General features: G+C 39.4%; 1 protein-coding gene across 9 annotated transcripts in view; it reads left to right on the top strand.

Moving 5' to 3' along the window:
- The first annotated feature begins 1,088 nt into the window (after positions 1–1,088).
- Positions 1,089–22,164, top strand: part of LOC148674726 (uncharacterized) — a 93,037-nt gene continuing 71,961 nt past the window's right edge. For 5 of the 9 annotated variants that reach the window (XR_015935379.1, XR_015935376.1, XR_015935378.1 and 2 more), the window contains exon 1: positions 1,089–1,165. Coding sequence is in view for 1 of the 9 variants with exons in the window: in XM_088625223.1 (XP_088481349.1) it covers positions 1,506–1,556 (51 nt within the window). In the remaining 8 variants the exon portion in view is untranslated. Of the gene's footprint in view, positions 1,166–1,193; positions 1,557–22,164 lie in introns of those variants that run through there. The other 4 variants (XR_015935374.1, XR_015935380.1, XR_015935377.1 and 1 more) reach the window with 3 other exon arrangements.

Genomic DNA, 22,164 nt, shown 5'->3' with positions numbered 1-22,164 from the left:
AGGCCTGACCTAAAACTCCGTTTGAAAATAGTTCAAAGATACTACTTCTCAGAATCATAAAATCATTCACTTTATTTTTGTCATTTGGCAGATCGCTATTGTCTTTTCTTGCGGTAATTCAAACAATAATTTCTATTTTATTTAACAAAGCACTATTTCATGCCCTACATCTTAAGGTGCTGTACACAATTATGTTAAATGAAAGAGTTTTAAAAAACAGCACATTTAACTGAAAGAAAAGATAAAATGACTACTAAAATGACTAATGAACAATTATGTAATTAAAACTAATGGTAGTTCAGTAACAGATTTAAATGTTATTAGAAAATTGGAAAACAGCACAATAATAAAAACATAAGACACCAGTACAGTATGTTATGGAGGCATCACAGTCCATTTTATTTAAAGGAAAATCAAAATCAGTTTGTTATATTGGAATAATAGAATATTTAGTTTGGTAAGGAAATGTTGCCTTTTGGAAGAGAAAGAACCTTATACTTTATTCAAAAAATATTTGCTGAAAGTGACCACAGTGTTTAGGTTACTAAATCATGTTCTGAATATCTTCCAGTGAATGTAATAATCTACATCCAAAGAAAATAACTTAATGATCTTGAAAAAATACACAAATGCAAATTACAGGAGAAAGTATTATGCTTTTCACATCAGTTAGACTAAAATACAATCTGGTAGAAAAGTCCTTTAGGCAAAGGAAATAAATATTCTTCTAGGCAAAGCAATTGGATGAGCAAAATGTGTCTGAAACCATGATATAAATAAATTTTTCAGGCTTTAAAGACATTTGAACTGAATGAAGATTATTGTGTTTGCGGTTGGCAACAATTACAAGAGCCATACCGTATTCATGAGTCTTCAGCAGCAAACACTTAACAATACAAGAAAGATTACAGAGAGAGGAGACCATTCAGTATCCTCTGATTCATGTTCCACTGTTCAAATTCCACTTCCACTTAGTTAAGTTTGTCTAGGCCATTGAGTGCTTGAAACAAACACCCTGTAGTTTTCTCTGTTTATGAAGAGCAAGGTGGCCTGAGGGATGGGTGTGGTCAGGATTGACTTCCTGCCATGTCTGAATTTGCAGAGCTCAAATCACTGTGATAATCAGTAATCTGATAAGTCCTGGGTGTGAGACTTACATATATAGGTGAGTTTAGGATACACACTTCCTTCTGAATTTGTATTATAACTTATAATACTTATTATACTTATTATTTCTATTATAACTTTGTTATAATTCTATTTCAGTAGTTGAAATAGAGCCGTGGAAGAAGAGTAGCTTGACGGAAAGTAGGAGGTGGGTTACCTGTTAGCATGTACAGTTGCTTTGATATTTGTGAGAAAAAAAACAAGGAAAAAGGTGGATACAGAGCTGCTGTCTTCTGATTGAAGCATTGAGCTTACAAAGGCATGAACTTTGTGTTCCTGAATAAACACAGAGGTAAGGTCTCAGCAATGTCGAATGAGTGACACAGAGTGCTGTAGAGATGAGAGAGAGGCGCTACAAGAATTTTTGGGTGCAAGACTTATCTACACAGGTGAGTGGAAGTGTATGAGATTAGGGTTCAAACACCATCCTGGATTCTATTATAAATTTGTTATAATTCCATTAAGCAGAGACTTCCAGTTTGCCGTCAACCTCTGGTGTCTGAGAATAGATCAGACGCTGTTATGAGCTGCGCCAGAGAGAGAAAGGAGCAAGGAAGCAAATTACTGACTAGCCTATACATGTGATTTTAGAGTGAGGCTTTTGAAATATGAGTTTCTGGATTTGAGAGTCTTCAAGCAGACTAGCTGCCTTGTTATTCATAGAATAGAGGGGACTTCTGAAGAAGAAGCTTAGCTAGGATCTACAGTAGGGTATTGTTTTGTGGTTTTTGGAATATTGCACACTGTATAAATAATATACTGTAGAACTGTGTTTTTTATGTCACAATGTCATGTGTCTCTTTTCCTAAGACCAACATAAAAAAGTCACGGTTGTGGCACCCTAGCCCTAGGTGTACCAAAACAGTTCATTTTGCTACCTTCATGTACTGTAATACTCTGCACGTCTAGATAAAATATAAACGGCCATGTTTACTCTTTTTGAAGTTCCTTCTCTACTTCTGCAGTGTTTGTTAATCCTCCTGTTTAAGTATTGCCTGTAACCCTAATTAGTTTACTTGCTATACAAGAAACTAGATCACTGCTCCTAGTGCAGATCCCTGTGACACCCTACTAATTACATTGTAAAACCTGAAGGATATTTCCATTGTATCAAAGTGAGAAGCTACTGTCATCAAGATAATTTAAGAAGACCTATAATACACAGAAATCTTGGGAACACAATAATCTTTAAACTGTGCCTCCAAACTATAAGAAAGCTAATATAAAAAGTGAGCGATTCAATGTTGACTATAACCATGAGATCTCATTTATATATTTCTGGTGTTGTCTATATTTTAATGTTTAGTTTATATTGCCTCAAATTGCTCTGAGCCTCCCACATAATAATGCCGAGGAGGTGTTCAATAAGTTCCATATGCGTTTGGAATACGAAATGACTGATCATTTGATTTTATTCCATCTATCAAGAGTACAATAGGCCTTTTAATTTAAATTGTAAATCATTGCAGTGTGATAGCAGTGAGTCATAATGTGTGCTAACTCTGACTTAATCTTGCCTGACACTGCCACCTGGGTCTGTTGCTGTTCATTGAACCTGACTCTGAGATTCTGTTCTACCAGTCATCTATGTTCAGTGTTTATAGGGATGCAAGGAGAGATGCAAGGAGTCACAGTGCAGGCCAGTGAAGGTTTGAGATGAGTTTAATTGTAATGATTTTCCATTTCCAGAGAACACTTAAGGAGACACACACAAGGTGTATTTCACACAGTGCCCCGAATTGCAGTTTTGTAGAGTTGTTTTGAGTTTTGTAGAGATTTGAGTCTGAGTCCAGCTGTGTTATTAATGAATGTTTACTTCTACTTCTACTTGCACTGACTATTCTTGAAGATATTGTCCCGTCTTTCAGCTATTTCTGCGGTGTCATGTACAACAATGTACAAGGTGTCCGTTCTAAAATTCTCTAAAGCCAGGTCAGGAAACCAGGTCAATGACCCCAGGCCAGAGCTAGATATCTACAGTCCCCCTCTTGTTGATTTGAACAATTTTTAAAGCCGTACAACTGCAACAACTAAGTAATATATCATTAACTTTTCCCCATGGGATTGAATGTGGGTTTTTTTTCATTTCTGTACAATGCTGTCCGCACATTGTTACCTGACAGTGTGGGGTTGCTGATTATAGCAGAGTCCTGTATATCTGGGTGTCTCTGTGTGGTTGACAATCTTCGTGATTCAGGAGGTCCTCTAACAGTGACATCATTTAGAAACATTTTGTTTCAACTGCGTACACCATAATGAGTTTAAGTAAATAACTGTCGTCCGCTATTTCATACTCTTTGTGTTAGTTATATCTTGCAGTATTTAGAACCATCCCTTCATCTTTGTGTGGAATTGTCAAATCTTATTAACTTTCCATATATTTTCTACATTCTTAGGAATAGCATTAAATGCGGTTTTATCATTTCCCCCATTAATTCTTAACAGTTTTACATTGTTTTCATTCATTGATTTTAATCAGATGTATTGAAAATTTTCATAAAAATCCCATACACATTCAACATACTTTTATTTCTTTGCACTCAAATCCGGACTTGTGATATTTGCTTGGCCATCCAGTTCACATATTTATTTGTATGTGTATTTTAGGGCCAAATTTGTATTCTCAAAAACAGATTTCAAATATAGTTTCTTTTAAAAACTAAATTTTACTTTAGCTCTTTTCAGGTGATATTCACTGTCAATATGAATATGCCATACTGCAGCAATCGCAGAGTATTGGATATGTTTACACATTGTAACCTTGTCACCTTATGAAATTGCATTGTTTAAAAACACATTTACAACTCTTATACAAGTTCTTATTGTTTTACATACATACTTAAAACATTTTTAGTACAAAAACAATCTTTTCCTTAAAATTGACATAAAGTTCATCTGTCTACAGACATGATTCAAATCTGATTTCAGTTGTGTTAAAAAGTCCTTTGGTGTACACCTTGCACAATCCAGGGTGAACTGAGCTCAGTTGCAGCTGCGTTGTTATAAGTCTATGATAAATTCCTTTTCCCGTTAAGTTTTGTGTGTTTTGATGATTTGTGTACACAGTCCATTTACTTGAGTTAATAGGAACTTGCGTGCAGTTTTATAAATCCCAGTTCTTTTTTTGCCTTGAGACATAAATAATTATTTTTCTCGTGCCCAGTGGTTATTCTTGATGATGTTGTCCTGCCTTTCAACTTTTTCTGTGGTGTCACGTGCAACAGCAGGTGTCCGTTCTAAAATTCTGTAAAGCCAGGTCAGGAGACCAGGTCAATGACCCCAGACCAGAGCCAGATATCTACATATGTTTTCTATTTATTACTGATACATCGGTGCTAGACATGATGAACCTGAGTGGCTTGATTTATATATTAGTTTGTTTTATTTTAAAGCTAATTACAAAAACCTAAAACGCTGTATGAAAGTATTCTGAGAAGTATGGTGCCAGTACTTATAGTGCACTTAATTTGGTGAAATAAACAGCCCATCTTGTAGATCAAAGAGAGTAATTACAGTTTTTTTTTCTTTCTGTTTGATTTTAAATTGCATTCTTCAGGATTATCCTACATATAATGTACCCAACAACTTCAAATATTATATACCATATTCTAAATTATCCAGTTTCCATTCTTAGTCTCATATGATATGATGATAAACCCCAGGCTTAAGCATCTGGAGTACAGGGTTCAGCCTGTACTGACTGAGCAATTCTGAGTTCCCAAAACATTTACAGTAACTTTCTTTGTAAAGAATTGCAAGATGCTGTTCCTAAATGAAATATACAGAAGACCGGTTTCTATACAATTCTAAATTCAAGGACACAGGCACTTGGACCTGATGGAGAATTTCTAAACTGAGAAGATCTACAATGAAAACAAATATTTAACATGAAAAAAGATTTAGACCCCTCTTGTTGATAATATCAAATAATCTTCTGTGATTTTCATGCAATAAGTGGATTTTCAACTTTATAGCCACCATGTGTCCCAGTTTTCCAAGATAAAGATTAGTGGGGGGGGTTATTTTTGCAATACATGATATTTGAAACAAAATAATGAAAATATCCTTGTTTCTTCCACAATTAAAACACAGTGGCAGGATAACCAGAGAGGGGATGCTCTTTAGTGCTGACAATTCATACAACTCATGTACTTTATTCATCTAGTGGTTCTAGCGGGCCACTCTCATTCTTAAGAGACAGGAGGGAGAGGCCTTGAAGCATTACCCCTTTATATTATAGTACTTACATCCCCAATGATGGAACAGAATCAAACAAATGGGATTCAAGGGGATTCATTATTTTCCAGATTCTATTGCAATTGAACTCGAAGGCTCCTTCACTTTTTACTTCTAATTACACTGCACATATGTAGAAAAACAGAAAAAGGGTAATTTTTTTTACACAGTTACCATTTCACGAGGAATGACAGAAGCCGAAAGCTTGGGAGAAATTAGAATCGTTTATTGTGATGTGGAGATTTGGCGTAACCCGCTAAGCTGAGGGCCAACCTCCCGGCCGTTGGACGGGGAGGATAGGACCCCCATGCGACCAATGGGGTAGCCCGCAAAGGTGGAGAGGGGGTGGAGGAGGGATGCAGAAAACGAACGAGGAAGAGGAGAGGGTGACGTTTGATATTTATGAAGACCGGTTGCTTACGTCGGGATAAGTGAGAATTGCAGCAGCTGTGTCGAATGAGTGCGGCTGCCTTCATTCCTCCCGAACTTTCATTAAAAACTCCATTTCACGAGGAATGACAGCAGCCGAAAGCTTGGGAGAAATTAGAATCGTTTATTGTGATGTGGAGATTTGGCGTAACCCGCTTGGCTGAGGGCCAACCTCCCGGCCGTTGGACGGGGAGGATAGGACCCCCAAAAGAAACTAAGCGGGACCCCCAGTCACCAGTGCAGAAAAACAAAAACAAAAGATTATTGGGCCAATTCAGCCGAGGAGAGAAAGTGCCTGCTTGAGGATATCGGGGTTAGTTTTAATGTATGCATGGTAAGCCTCGGAGGATCAACGGCCGAGTTGCTTGATGAGAGACTTGGGTATGCCTTGGTGAGCGGCGGAGGATGCGGCCACTGATCTAAAGGAGTGCCCGGAGAATTGTTTAGGAGGGTAGCATGATACAGCCCTTCTCATTTGCGAACAGAGGGGCAGTAGGCAAAGCTCCGGCAGAGGTGCGAAGATGTGTGTAATGGGATAGAGGCTCGTAAGGGCTTATGTAGGAACAGAGTTTGAAATAATAGATGAGAGTGGCGGATCTGAGTTGGTTGGTTTTGCTTTTCTTGAGATAGAAGGTCAGCATCTCGGAAGATAAGATGGAGATGTTGGATAAGCAGGGTTGAGGAGAAGGATCGAAGGATGTGGAATTAGCGGTAATTTCGGAGCACCTTAGGAAGATAAAGAAGGCTAACAAGAATAAAGATTCAAGAAGGCGGTCGACCCAGGGTGAGTGGTAACCTGACAACGTTGGTGCAGGATTCAAGGATGTCTGAGGTAAGTGATGCGCGTAGGTTCGGAAGTGGTTTTCAAGCCACTGAAAGCCTTTAAGGAGAGTGATTTGAGGGTGGATAATGGATGGACAGATCGTGCCGAAAAGGAGTGGATGCCGCACAGGTATACTTTGGTGGTGGATGCTCGTACCTTGAGTGAGTTTCTACAATAGCGAACGAAGGATGATACGGTGAGAATGTCGAAAGAACGGAATTTTATGTTCGCGGAGAGGTGGAAGGATTGGAAGCCCTTCCAGGCAGTGCAGTAAGAATCGAGTTCAAGGGGCGATCCCTAAGAGGATAGTTTGCTGGGCCGGCTGGAGATAGCCATGGAAAGGATAATTCAGAGGAACGTGAGTTCCGAATAGGGAGATACTGTGCACGGGTTTGGTCTTGCATCTGGTGCCAAGTTCCTGAAGCGAGAGAGAGAGTCAGCTATCTCATTAAGGTGGCCTGGAATGTGAGCAGCTACGCAGATGAGTTGATGTGTGAGAGAAATCCATTTAAGGCGGCAGAGGAATTTCATGATGGATTAGGATGAAGACCTTCCTTTGTTGATTATATGAACTACTGCATGGATGGCCGAATGGATGAGGATGGTTTATGTTTCCAATTGTGGCCCCAAAGAGAAGCAGCAACGAGAATTGGAAATATTTCTAACAAGGCCGATGACTGGTTGGCGAGAGGGATTGGAGAGAAATCAGGAGGCCAAGGGGCCGCAAACCATTGGCCTTTATAATAGCCTCCGAAACCGACTGAGGGGGCTGCGTCTGTGAAAAGCTGGATATCTTCAGTGTCAGAGAGGAGGTCAGCGTAGAAAAGAGATATACCATTCGAGTTGGCCAAGAAAAGCTGCCAAAGCCTGAGCTCGGATTTGCAGTTGGCTGAAGGGCTTACGTGGTGGTAAAGAGAGGGCACAGAAGAGGCGAGGTCGAGAAGGTAGACCGTCCTTGAGGGATGATACGCACGGCGTAATTGAGGTGGCCGAGCGGAGAGAGAAGTTCCCTCTTAGTGCGAAATTTGGCGGAAGAATAGATAGAGATATACATCTGGATCCTGTCAATTTTGTCGCGAGGCAGGGAAGCGGAGAAATTGATGGAATTAAGGGTGATCCCGAGGGATTGGATTATATGAGAGGGGCCAGTTGCTTTGTCCATGGCAAGGGGTACCCCTAGTTCCTAAAAAACGGAAAGAAGTGTGGTGGAGGCTCTTGCAGGTGGGGTGTGAGGAAAGTCTATGGTAAGAAAATCGTTGAGAAGGTGGACGAGAAAAGGAAGCTTATAGTTATTCGAGGGGATCCAGCCGAGAGCTTCGGCTAAGGTACCGAAAATAGTTTGGGCTACTCCTACGTCCGAAGGTAAGGCGGACTGCGAAGAACTTGTTCCGCCAATGAACTCCGAAGAGGTGCCAGAGGTCTGGGTCAGGAGGCATAACTTTAACGGCACTGGAGATGTTGGCCTTAGTGAGCCAGGCGCCCAGACGGACCGCTATACCAATGGGATTGATGTGGTATGCAGGGAATGGGGAAGAGTCAGGTGGGCCAATCACGAAACCATTCTCGACTTTGGATGCTAGCAAGGAATCAACGGACTGGGGACCGGCGGTGGCAGATTGCAAATTTTTGCAAAAGACGAAGGAAGAAGGAAGTGTGCATGGGCCTGGAGTGAATCTGAAGGAAAGGCCGTCGAGTAAGATGTGGGTGGAAGAGGGGTCGGGGTGATGGAGCAGGCCAAAAGCAAGAGCGGGGATGTCGATTGGGGTAGACAGAAAAGCCAGTAGTCTTTTGGGAACGCTGAAGGTGGAGCGAGCATGGAAGGGCCGGCGGGGGCAGGCAGAGCGAGCATGAGCTTCGCCGCAGAAGCTGCGAATGTGAAGGAAGCGACGAAGGGGAGAGGTACGTGTAGAGGAATTGAAGATGTTGGGAATTTGTTGGCCTCTGATCATCACGATGGGGCGACCGCGAACATCTTTGGACCGGGAAGGTTTGAAGAAGACCTGGCTGGAGAATAGATGCTGTGGGGGAGAAGGGGCGGAGTCAAGGTTGGGCTTGCGGACGGTATCTGGGCAAAGATTTGATGAATGTGTCCAAGAGGAACAGAAGTCGCAGGAAAGAGCTTGGACACCGGTGAAAGTGCGGCAGTAAAGCTCAATGTCGAGGGCTCCCCAGTAGGTGCGCTGGTTCCGTTGGAGTAGGCGGGCAGCGGCCTCGGCCAAGAACTGCTTATGGTAATCGTAGAACAGGGAGCCCTCGAAAAGGACGGATAGATCGGGGATGCTGTGCATGTAATCGTCGAGTTCCTGACGACGTTGGGGAAAGGCGGAGCGTGTGATGTCGTGGAAAATGCTGAAAGCCAAGCAGAAGTTGGAAATTCGAAGGACTGAAGCAGAGTGAGGGTCAGAAGATTAGAGAGTGACGGAAATCGAGCCGCAGTCGACTGTTCTAGAATCGGAGTTGTAAGTGGAGGAAGAGAGAAAGTGAGCTAGATTGACGTCCGCACCTCAGAATTTGCTGCCGGAGTGAAAAGGGAATGGGAGGAGGACTAAACTTTAGTGTGTTAGGAGGAGCTGGGAGAGGAACGGCTGTTCGGAGAGGAAAGTCCTTAGTAAAGGGGAGATTGGAATCCAGGGCCGAAGGCATGGGATGACGGATGCCGTGTTGGACACCGGGGAAGGGAGAAGATGAGGAGAGAAGAGCGGAAAGCAGATTGTGGTAGGAGGGGTTTGACGGATCTGGGGCCTGAAGCTCGGTGGCTTGGGATATGGAAGCCGAAGACTGTTGGGAATTGAAGCAGGGGCGAAGGCTGCGTTAAGGACTGAGGAGGCTGCCGAGTCGTCTTGGACGCCAGGGGGTGGGGGAGGGTAAGGGCCGCCTGCTAGCTGAGCTGGGGGTCGTTTACTAGCTGGCCTTCGGGCCGTGGAGACAGCAGCATGGGCTGAAAGAAAAGAAACCGGGGCCGAAGGCACCAAGCTGGCGGAGCTTGAGGCGTGTTGGACGCCAGAGGTAGAGACAGGAGAGTGCAGAAATTAGATTAAGCGGAGAAGGGTGGGGAGGGGCGTGAGCCTGGGGCCTTAGACTCGGCAGCAAGGAGTTTAGGGCAGGAGGCTGGGTGGAAGAGGCTAGGTGCAGTTGTTCAGCAGAGGAATGGATTGCTTGGGGGAAGAGACAGACACGGATATATCAGGACAAGACAAGACAGAAGATGCGACAGGCAGAGGCGCGGGCGGCCTCGGGGTCCTCACGTTGGGATGAGTGGCGGCGGCGCGGGTGATGTCATCAGAGAGCGCTGGGGGAAGCTGGGAAGAAGCGGGGGAAGCTTTTTTGGAAGCGTTTCTTTTAAAATGGACGCCATGTTTTCGAGGTATCCTCTGGAGGCTTGCTACGGTCCGGTTGGAAATCGCGAGAGATGATCCAGGAGAAGGAGGAGCCGATGTGCATGAAGCGCGGCGGCAGGGACATCCTCAAGAGAAGCGGGGGTTATTTGGAGATTTTGGCGTGGAGGAACGGGAAGGCTGGGTTTGTAATGAGAGAGGGACTGCGACGGCGGAACGCAGTCTTCGGCGAGGAGTTGGATCTTGTGAGGACTGGCTGGGAGATGAGCGGCGCTGATGTGGCACGGCGGCTGAAGGAGGCGATGAGACGGAGGTGGGGGGAGCTGTGGGGGGTGGACTGGACGAGAAGGGTAGGAGAGTCTCCTGCGCTGCGGAAAAGGTCTTCATCGGAGCGGCGGATTTGTAGATCTATGAGAAGGGAGCACGGATTCGAGCGAGGCAAAAACAAACCATGCAGAAAACGAACGAGGAAGAGGAGAGGGTGACGTTTGATATTTATGGAGACCGGTTGCTTACGTCGGGATTAGTGAGAATTGCAGCAGCTGTGTCGAATGAGTGCGGCTGCCTTCATTCCTCCCGAACTTTCATTAAAAACTCCATTAGCAATCGTTATGTTTCAAAATAAAGACCCTGTGCAGTGCTTAACTAGGTGATATCCCCACGCTGTTACAGGAAGTCTTTACAGTAAAAGCTACAAATAGCGCAAGCCCTTGTCTTCAAAGGGCCGATGGGCAGGCAAAATTTAAAAACCAGGCTTGGGCAGTCCAATCGAGATGACAAATCCAAATCGCAAAGGCAGAGACGAGGTCAGAAAGGTCAGGAAAGAGTCTAGGAAGCAACGAGAAGTTCAAAGTGAAAGAAAATAGGTACGCACACTAGGAAGCTCTGAAGAGAATCCGAATTAGTGAGCAATGATAAGGGAAAAGAGGAGGGTAACAGTAGTAACCGGAGTGACAGGTGAAGATTAGTTGCGGCGTGGGCGTCTGTTTTAAGTGGGTGCACGTGAGAATGTGAAGGCGTTTGTTAGAGCGTAACAGTTACACAATTGTAAACAAATTCTCAACGGCATTGACAACGTCAACCTTATGGACTTCAATAATACTTATAATACTTCGGTATTAACAGTGAAGCGGAGACAAGGGGACATTTTTTTTAGCAAATGGCTGGTTGACAACCTCCTCTCAATTAGTTGCCAAACTACCAAATGAGTAACACATATGCTGCTAAACAAGGCAGAATGGCCTCCTCTTGTTAACAACCTTTCTATACAGAAAAGTATATGAGGAAATCTACCTTGGAAATCACACTGCATTAAAATATATTAAGATAATGTAGTAATAATAATAGTAAATAATATTTAATAATGAGACCATAGGAATAGGCTAACAAAAAAATGAAACTGTAAAAAGTGTTAAGTTAACATATTTGTAGATAGAAGAGCAACAAACATTGCGTGTGATTATTCAGTTTTCTAGAGGTGAGGTGTATTTTAACAAACTTAGTCAATTATCCCAGCTGAGCTGTCAGCTTCTAACCTTTCAAGTGGAATAATCATTGTTTTAACAAAAATTAACGAGAGGAAGCATTAGTTTAATGGAGGGGAAATTGTTCATTCTAACTAATAAGAGAACCTGAATCTAAATCCTAATTCCAATTTAGCATATCTCTTCGAATTAAGTTATCCAAAACATTTATATATTTTGATAATCCCTTTTTCTTTGAAAGGTACTTTGCAGCTTTGAACTGTTTTCTATATGTATTTAGCACAATAATTATGGTACATAAAGTAACAATATTGTCTTGTGATGTGTTGCCAATTCTTGCATTTTAGCAGAACTGGGATGAACATAAGTTTGATTAAAATTGCCTGTTCTGTCAATACTCCAAATAATTTTGGAAGACAGGAGATTATGTTCAACATTAAGATAATGAGATTGAGATAGGTAGAGAATAAATCAGAATTTTAAAAAGTGTTTTTCCCATTACATATATTGATAGGAAGCCAGTAAGATGTTTTGCAATAAATGGCTCAAAAAACTTAACTTTATGAGCTGAATAAAAATGAACACAATAGAAAGAAAGTTTGGCAAGGGTGGCCTTGGCTTACTCTGTATATACTGTACTGTTGTTCATGTGAAAATAATATACAAAAAATAGATTTTTGCAGTTAAGTAGCCACTAAGCAATGTGTTGCATATGCCCTTAGGAGAGTAAAGAAATTAGTATGTTAACTCATGCAAATTAAAAGTGCACAATGTTACGGTATAAGCGGACGTTTGTGTTTGTGATGTTTGTGACAGACATTGTGGCATTCACTGCTGGCAGTTTCAATGATACTATTCAAGGGTATAGTTAGTAAGCTAAAGGCATTAAAAATACCACAAAGTACCAAAAGAACCTTGTCACCAGTGCAATTAAAATGGATGATTTGATGAAAGTAAGACCGGTTAGGACTTTCTGTGTACCAATGCCTCGAAACAGAAATTGTTTGGGGCCTGAAAATGGGGTAATGGACTTCAGCTGCCTGCTGGCACTTTCCCTGCACTTCTTTCATTCTTTCAAATTTACATGATCAGAAAAACAAAGGCACACATTTCCTTTACAAGGAAGTATGTGGGAGCTTGTGTCTAGACCCTGACCCTCTTGGATAAAATCCAAAGGGCACAAATTATGGTCCTTTCTCCCAATAGAAAGATGCAAAACAGAGAAGTGAAAAAATATACACAGAGGAAAGCTGAAATTAACTGTGGTTTTCATGTTAAAGATCTAGAAAGGAGCAATTTTAGTCATTTTTAGGAGTGGGTAGTTAAAGAAAAATAAATCAGTGAATCTGCATAATAATGTTTTTCATGGCAAGCGGTGATGAAAAAACTGTTTTTTGAAACAAGGCAAGAGAAAAGCAAATTGAAAGGTAAGAATTATTAGATGCTGAGGGCTTGTACAGAGTTAGCTGCACAGTACTGTATGTGCTGTGTGTAAAGCTGTGGTGTCTGAGACCATGTTAGTCTGCTGAGTTATGGCTTCCGTACACAAAAACCTTTTATAACCTTATATATTATGGAAAAACATTTTTTGTGGTTAGCATTGATGCCCCAGACTATAGGGTGCAGGAAGTCCAATTTAACCTTGCTCTATCAGAAATATTGCTAATCCCACAATTCACTGAATCCAAACCCCTTCCATTTGAGAGAAAGTCATTTGGCACCAGAATGTGATTCCCCGGAGTTCAGATCATTTTATTTCCAACACAATTTTTCTGAACAATTATAACTTCCAAGGAGGCTTTTTCCAACCTTGTTTAAAGATGTTAATCAGCTCATGATTTCCATTTATGTTCAATGTTTATCAGTTTCTCTGGTAACATTAAAGTATCTCTTCAAAATGCTAACAAACTTCAGTATGTCAGCAACTCGGACATACAACAGGATAAATATTCATCATGAGAATAACTCCACATCCTCAAAGTTACAGGAAAATTATGAAGATAAGATTTGGAAGGGTAGATTGTATTGCTTCCAGACAGCAGATCAAACTAACCCTGAAAGCCTTCATTTCCTTCTATTTAAACTGTCACCTGACCAGCTGTCTTCTAGCAGCTGTTCAGGTCAGTAAGGACATCAGCTCATTCCCCAATTCCCCACAGCTTTCTGGAGAATGTGGTACAGACAAGAGGCTGCCATGTTGTCTGAACCTGCTGTCCTATTACAGTTCTTAAACATAATTTCTTATTTCGCCTTTCTAGGCACCAGTAGGGAGTAGACAGTGGAGGCTTCGAGTTCTGAAAACAATGCCAAAGCCTTGTGCACAGTGTTTCCACTGAACCTGTCTGACTATATTTCTGAGAGTTTTTCGTAAAACCTCACCTGCCATAATTGTGCATGGTAGTGAATGGTTATTTTTAATTTTGAGAAAACAAAAGTAAAACTTTGTTCACAAAAAAACTAAATACCTTTATTGAATGTAGAACTGAAAAAGAAAAAAAATCAGTGCTTCATTTTACAACCTACCAAATAAAAATATAAATTTTTCAGCGAAGTTGGTATTGCCTCCTGGCTTGTGCACAAACACACTTAATTTTTTTTTAAAATCTATGTTATTATAATAAATGTATTAATAGTAGTATGATATGATGATGTGTTTATGCGGCTATAATTCAGATTGATTTTTTTGAAGATTCAATGAATACTTTTGGTTGTTTTGCTTTACAAAACTATACATGGTAAATCTCAATGTCACTGCCTCAAACAGACCTCTATTATTTTGGTGTTGAAAGATTTTTTAGGTCACTTCCTTCATTTTCTTGTTTTGGACTGAATTTCTGACACTTCTTATGAATGATTAGACTACATTCTTCATTCTTATATTATTTCTGTTCCAAATAACACTAGTTTTTGTTAAACCAAATTTGGCATTTTATGCTAAATTGCCTCATTAAAATTCCAGAGTGGTTCTATTTTCATGAACCAGGGCTAAGCAGCCTCGCTTTTTCTTATTGAATTAAATGTTTAAACATGAAAGTCCAATTTTTGTGCATGTTTTCTGTTATTTGTTTAGTCAGAATTCTTGAATTGGGTATAATTATAAACACTTGATGTAAAGTATTTGTAAAAAGTTGTTAAAATATAGAAATACCTAAATTATTTTTACAGATGCTGTAACAGAAAGGGGAACAAACCTTTCACATGGAGTACATTAAACTGCATCACATACTGTATGTTTCAGTATCTAAATTGTAATCACAATCTGTGAGTGTTTGTTTCGTTCTTTATTCACAATAATTTATTACTTTTATTACAGTAAGCATTCATTGTATTTTTGAAGTTACAGATGACGTACAATTACAACATTACAACAGATTAAAATAAATTATTTGGAAAAAATGAGGAAAGAAATAAATGATCAGTTTAGAAAATGTTTAATTATGTTCTGAAGCAATAATGTTGATGGAGGAAGCCAATTATTGTTGGAATAATTAGGGTTATTAGGAATTATGACTTCTCATATACTTTTGTAGATATATTGGATTTTTAATACAATTTTAGAGAATTATAGTTCTCTGAAACCATAGAGGTCCTTCTGCTGCCAGAGTCATGTTGTTAACCTTTTCTTTGGTGAATACTTGAGTGAAGTACTCATTTACTTTGACAGTACCATTTCCTTTGCACTTTCATCCTAAGTATATTTTGCCAGTTCTGTTTCTGTTGTAATACTGAAAGAGCTTTCTATTATTTATTTTAGTCTCTGTTAACAACAACAACAACAACAATAATAATAATAATAAAATTCCTTACACTTACTGTATATAGCGCTTTTCAGGACAATCCACTCAATCATCTTTTGCAGGTAATGGGGACTTCCTTCCACCACCACCAATGTGCAGCATCCACCTGGATGATGTGACAGCAGCAATATATCAGCTCTCTGTTGCCACAGTCTTTTCAATTCCTCTCTTGGCCTGACAAAACTGTCTTTCAGGTAGAAAGAACTGGCATTGATGAGTGCATTTCAAACCACAGTGAAAGTAAAGTGTACATAGTAACGTTAAATTTTCATCACAAAACAGATTCAATTTCCAGGTATGCGCAGCACCTTATTCTTTAATTTAGAATGAGTCAATAAAACGTCAGGTGACACGAAGCGGCCATAATACATTTAAATAACAACCTTTAATCCAACAGAAATAATAGACTATGAGATGGTTTTACTGACAAAGACAATTTACTTGTTAACTCTTCATGCAAATCACATTTGAGCATTTCTGCGGTGAAAGGTGTGCTGGCAAAATCCGTGCTTATTTGCTTGTACCATACATTAGCCATCACAGTGACTAGTGAGCAGGCAGGGCCACTACATGTCGCAATTTGTGCAAACTCTCACTCTCGCCCGTGGCAAGACCAAGCACTGGTATACAGAACTGATGCTACAAAAGAACTTAAATATTCTTTTACTGAAAATCTTAAAGACTATAAGACTACATTGTGTTTACTGATAAACATTTACTAGTATATTTGGACAATGAAAAGCTTGGAGCTATGAGGAGAATGATCAGTTCTTTATACCAGTCTTACAAAAGAGCTCAAATGTTATTTTACTGAAAATTGTTAAGACTACAGTATAAGACTCAATTGTGTTTGGTGATAAACATCTAGCAAAAAGTGTCATCCATCTCTGATTCATAGTTTTTAGATTTTAGCACATTTTAGTATGACTTAGCCAGATGGAGGCCTGGACCACTTTCATATGAGATCAGGCAGCACATAAATCTGTAAAAGCATTATGGCAGCTAGTTATCAGTCTCTTTGGTTGCTCTGTGTGGATCCACTCAGAAAACAGGGGTTCCTATAAACCTGAATTCATATTCCATGTGAATCACATGTAGGGTTTCAAACAGAGTTACACATCAGCCTCAGGGTAATAGAGTCTGTGAATGCTTAAATCAAATGAAACTCAATTCAAGGCAATATCTGAACTGCATATTTTACTGCCCATGGACCTTTTGATAGTGGTCCTCCTAGGGGTGCACCCAGCTGCAACATATTGAGTAATTGGGTCGTACAGAAAGCCCAAAATGATCTCCTACCAGCCACAAAAGCAACAAGAGCAAATTTGTGCGCACTATGATTGTCATACTCCATCTCAGTGACTGTGGCACAAGATGCATCTTTATATTTTATTTCTTATCTTTATTTTGGCTGAGTAATACGTACCTTGTGGAACTGTCTTGTGGTGATGGTAGAGTACAAAGAGAATACAGCCTTCACTTCTGTGTGCAAGTGCTCAAAGTTATTCTGACTCCCCAGGAAACTTTTTTGCCAGTTACTAAATGCCCTATTGGTGAATTAACTAAGTTTAAATTTCTCATTTTATTTCATTTATTTTGAGAAATTCCCTTTTTACAGAACTGGAGACATTTTTGGACTGTTTTGAGACATCTAATCCCAGATGAAATTCATAGATACCTCTCCTTGGGCAGTGTGATGGCTCTGTGGCTAAAGATCTGTGCCTGTGGCTATAAGGTTGCTGGTTCGTATCCCACAGCCGGCAGAGGAATCCTACTTTATTGGGCCCTTGACCAAGGACCTTAACCCCAACTGCTCCAGGGTTGTCTTATAAATGGCTGACCCTACACTCTGACCCCAAGCTTCTCTCCCTGTCTGTGTGTCTTATGGAGAGTAAGTTGGGGCATGCGAAAAGACAAATTCTTATACAAGAAACTGTATATAGCCAACAATGTTGTCTTATCTGATAATGGATTGTATAAAGGAACCTGTAAATATTTTAGCAGCTTAGTTTGCCTCCTTGTATGGAGAACCATCGGGAAATAGAAAACAATGTGAATGTTTACTACTGAATGTTCATTTTGTTGAGGTTTAATCTCTAATTGTTTACAATCTTATTTGATATATGCAGGAAGTTTTGCAACTTTTCTAAATATCAAGCTGTTAACTAAGGTGGTGCTGCTGGTCTGATATTAATGTCTTTTTCCATCTTGTATTATACTTTTAGCATTGTATGTTTGCCTGTATGATGCAAGACATTTTTCTTTTTTTTTTGTTCTATTTGTTGCCATGCCAGAATATTGAAAGAAATAATCAGAAAATGAGCTGTACTTCTTAAAATCATTGCCAGTAATGTAATTGTGGTTATGTTATCATCTTCTGGAATACTATGACACTGACAGCATGTAACAATCTCATAGTTTAGATAATTTCAAATATGTCCTGTTACCAGCTGCACACCAGTTTGCATTTTTAGAGGCTTTGTAAGACACAAAAGGCAGTTGTCTGTATGATCAAATGAATTCCTCTGAGGAATGAAAATGCCATTGGATAACACACTTTCAAGTGTGGATAAAATATTCTCAATTTTGTCAGTGTGTACTAATTAAAAATTAACATTGTTTATTTTCACTGTTTTGAGCAACTTCCAGGGTTTCATTAGTGTATGCAAAAGAACTGTGGTATTAGTGCCAGCTAATAAATTGTTTGGCAACCTCGGTACCATAGCCTGTACTTTGAGGTAAGGGAACATTTGTTAATACTGTATATTGAAAGTTCAAAATGTTCACGCAAATTACATTCATAAGATTGCTGAATAACAGACTAAAAATAAGGAACAAGTAATAGGTTTATTCCATGCTGAAAAGAGAAGGTGAAGAAGGCTTCACAGCCGAAATGTTGTGTTTTCTTTCCTCTCTTTTCAGCATTGAATAAAGCTATTACTTGTTCCTTTTCAGACTATGCATGCTGACGCAGCTACCCACCTGAACTAAAAAATAAGGAGTTGTGCCTTTCTGTTTTTTTGTGTTCAACAAGGATTACTTGATACAGACATTTATCAGATCATTTAAAAAAATCAAATTGCAGTCACATTTTCATTACAGCATGTCAACAAATCAACTTGAGAAAGAGCTGCAATATGCAGCTTTAAAGGTTTCCATGATGCTCATGCCTGATCATCTCTCTGCCACTCTTGGCTACTTTTGCTGTTTTTCCAGTTACTATGCACATCTTAATAAAAGCAATAAAAATATTACTAATGTGATAGTCCAGTTGTATCACGTATTGAAGATCCAGCTATTCAATTTGTCTTTGATGCAATATATACAGTATACTGTATATATATAAATATAAAATTAATATAAAATGTATTCTGGATTTTTCAATGTTTTGCATGTGTTTAGATCTGTGTTTTCAGAATGTAGCACTCTTTGACCAAAGAGCTTACTTTACTTACTTTACTGCCTGACACTTAAGGGATAAAATGCAATCCATTACTTTACAAAATCCACTATTTTGCTGTTTTTCTAAAACTACATTTTTCTTCTGAAGAAGCTACAACTTGTGATGATCTGAAATAAAATAAAGTAAACATTGAAATAAAGACCAAAACAATTCAGAAACAGCATTTTGAAATGCTAGTAATTTAAATGTTCTAATCATTAGTCTATTTGGCATATTTGTATGACTCTTCTGTGACACTCCAGCTAATTGTCTTATATTGTAAAATACAATGTTGTACCCAAATTTTAGTTTGACTGAATTATGGATTCATTTTTGAGGCATTTGTAGATATTCGGACATGAAACTCAGTCCACTGATGTGTAAAATATTTTAAAACCAGTCGAAACACTGTGCATTATCTAGTAACTGCAATTCTCTCAAAAGTGTTAGAAGTTGCAAATAGAAATATTAAATAATTTTAAATTTGACATATTTCTCTTTATCTTTGTTTAAAACCTTTCAAAATGGTCAAGTACGTGCCTGATGAGACTTTGAAGTGCAGTTTTTGCTATGAAAATGGACTGCAAAGACTGCGGTAGACATTACATGCTGAAGTACTTACCAAGAGATTCCGGTTCCTGGAAAATATGTTTAGAATGTTGTTATATTGTTTCCATAGCTGAGGTCATTTAAAGGTCAAGCTGCAGTACTATAAAAGTCACCATATACATCAAAGTGATACGAGGTGAAAGAGTTCCAAAGCCCACCCCTTGCCCTCACTGTGTTTCCAGGCAATGAGTAATGTGGGGTCAGCACTGACAAGGTGAAGTACAAAGACAGTCCTTGAGCCTTTTTGGTTTGATTTGGTTGCTTTGAAGGCCTGTCAGAATTCCTGGATATTCCGTATTTGGAAAACAGGCTTCTGGCAACTCCTCAAGTCCTCAAAGACAGAAAAGGTGTAAAACATATACAAAAGGGAATATCTCAGTGGCTGTTTTAGTGGACAAAGGCTGTTGCACAATGACACCACCAATTGTCTGTTATGTTGAGTCCAGATATGTGGGGAAGCTGTGGTTTCCCTATATTAAAATATGTCCATCCCCAGCACATTCTCCAAGTGTTTCAGTAACCAACTAAATGAACAGAATAGTGATGTCTAGAAGTTCCTACACATGATATGGCCCAGAGACAGATATAACAAGGCTGTCAAGCACTTAAATTCAGCCAGAGCACCTGTTCCTGTTAAATGTGAAAAGTGAAGATAGGATTTGAAAGTGCTGATTGACTTGCAAGATCTAATATGGGCTGGAGACTCATTCCAGTGTCTTAGATCAACAAAACAGAAAGCACAGAAAGCTTCAGGGCCCTCAGCTGAAGTCAGGAACAGGAATATTTTTAACTTTATTTTGAAATACACAGGGATTTCACACTGCAATTTGTATCAAAAACACAATATCAATGTCGTAAGCAAAATATACTTTTTGGGTAGCATTTTGAGTATGGAAATTAATTTTTAAACTTGGACGTCAGTATAACCTCTCTTCCTCATCCTTTGCAGTAAAATATTTTGCCCGCTGTATAAGTATAGAGTATGGCCCCTGACATACTTTTTTTCAATTTCTTGGCCTAACTTTTACATAGAAAAGAGTGAGGTTGGAAGTCAGTGCTCTTGTCTCTGTCCTTGAGGTTTTTGCACTAACAATGATGAAAGAGCTCCTAGGTTAGCAGAAATAGGACATTGTAACGCTCAAAAGAAGAGTGCCAAGGAGCTACTCATTAGTTCAACTAGTGGAGGTAATTGCACCGACTGCAGGATGATCTCTATGGCTGAACAATAGCTAGTTTGGAGGACCATGTCATTAGCCAAGCGGTTACATTCAACTAGCAAGATGCTGCTTGGGGGTGTTGGTTGGAGGGGCTATATCACATCATTTTGAAAATGATAACTTTTGTGACTTGCTGGGTATCTGCTGTAATGCTGTGCAGTGACTTCACTGAGAGATGGGCTAGATGAGTCGAATGGCCTGTTCTTAGGTTTCTATGAGCCTCTGCTGGGCTTGTTGAGCTAGAAAAGGTCTCCGCAGGTCTTTGTTCTGATATTGCTGGAAAGCCTTCTTAAAATATTTGTTACTCCTTAACTGGGGGGACATAAAAATAATTCCAATGTCTTGTGTTTTTTTTCAGAAATGTTTAAATAAACAATTTAAGAAGTATTTTCCATTATATTTTAGAAACATACTGTACATAGATTTCTAAATACAATTAAACCTTGAAATATTATTTTCAAGTAAATCTTAAATCTGAATTTGGTTAAATTTGGATTTTTTAATGAAAATAATTACTGTCCACTTGGGCAGCGTGGATGGGACAGGTAACAGGCTTTGCCAATAGGTAGGTCATTTTCAATCTGATTGTGTAATTGAGCATGCAGAAATCCAAGATTTGTGTTAAATATGGAAAAAAAGACTGAGGTGAACTGCAACCCAACCTGCCAGGCACAGGGAGCAATGAGGAGTACATCCTGCACAGAATGCCAATCTAATGTTTAAAAATTTATGTTTTTTTTTTTTAATGCTGCCTGGTAGATTAAAAGGGAGGAAAAAACAGATCTGATAGGATTTAATGTTATTGGGCTGTCTAGTGTGTAGAATTCTACATCGGCAATTGAGAAACCTTTCCTCATTTGCACTTTTTATCATTTAGAACTTTCCTCATTTAGCGCTGTTTTTATGCTCCAGGATCTAGATGCATAGACAACTTTAACAGTTTGTAGTGAAGTCTGGATTTTGTATAATTAGTTCTTCGACTAACTGAAGCTTGGAAATAGACTTGACACGGTCAAACTCTGAAAAGTGCAACTGACATAACGAACAGTTCATGAATTAAACTGAATCACATTAATTTACTGTACGTAATTTACTTTAAGTGCTGTACGGATGTCTACTTTTAACTGAAACAATGTGTGTTAAACACAACCATGTGTTGGATATGGCATTACTGGATCCATTACGATATAAATAAATGGGCTTGCTATGTTTTGAAGACATATACAGTATCATTTGTCTGTTCTGTTAACAGTCCATACAATACATAAGAAAAGCCAGAAACATCAGTGCTGTCATTACCATGTTCATATTGGCCCTGCACATGGAAAAGTGCAACCGGTACAGTATATAGTGTACTGATAAAAACAGTTCTCAAACTTCCAAACAAAATAAACAATATGTCTTCAAATGTATCTTCATTCGTTTAAAAAAATGTATATCATCAGCAGAAAAGAAACAGATCTCCCACCTTAGAGTTCCTGCTAACATCAATTAACCTACAGTAGATGTGAACTGACAACCCTGAGATTCTTGCAATGGGCTTAAGCCAGTGTGTGATGTGCATTTCTAAAATTCAGAATCATAGACGTAGCAAAGCTACTTTCATCCATCCCAAAACCCTTTTG

Source organism: Lepisosteus platostomus, chromosome 3 (assembly GCF_059453375.1).
Source record: "Lepisosteus platostomus isolate fLepPlt1 chromosome 3, fLepPlt1.hap1, whole genome shotgun sequence".
NCBI lineage: Eukaryota > Metazoa > Chordata > Actinopteri > Semionotiformes > Lepisosteidae > Lepisosteus > Lepisosteus platostomus.
Note: the sequence above shows the minus strand (reverse complement) of the source record. Positions and strands in the feature narration are given on the sequence as shown.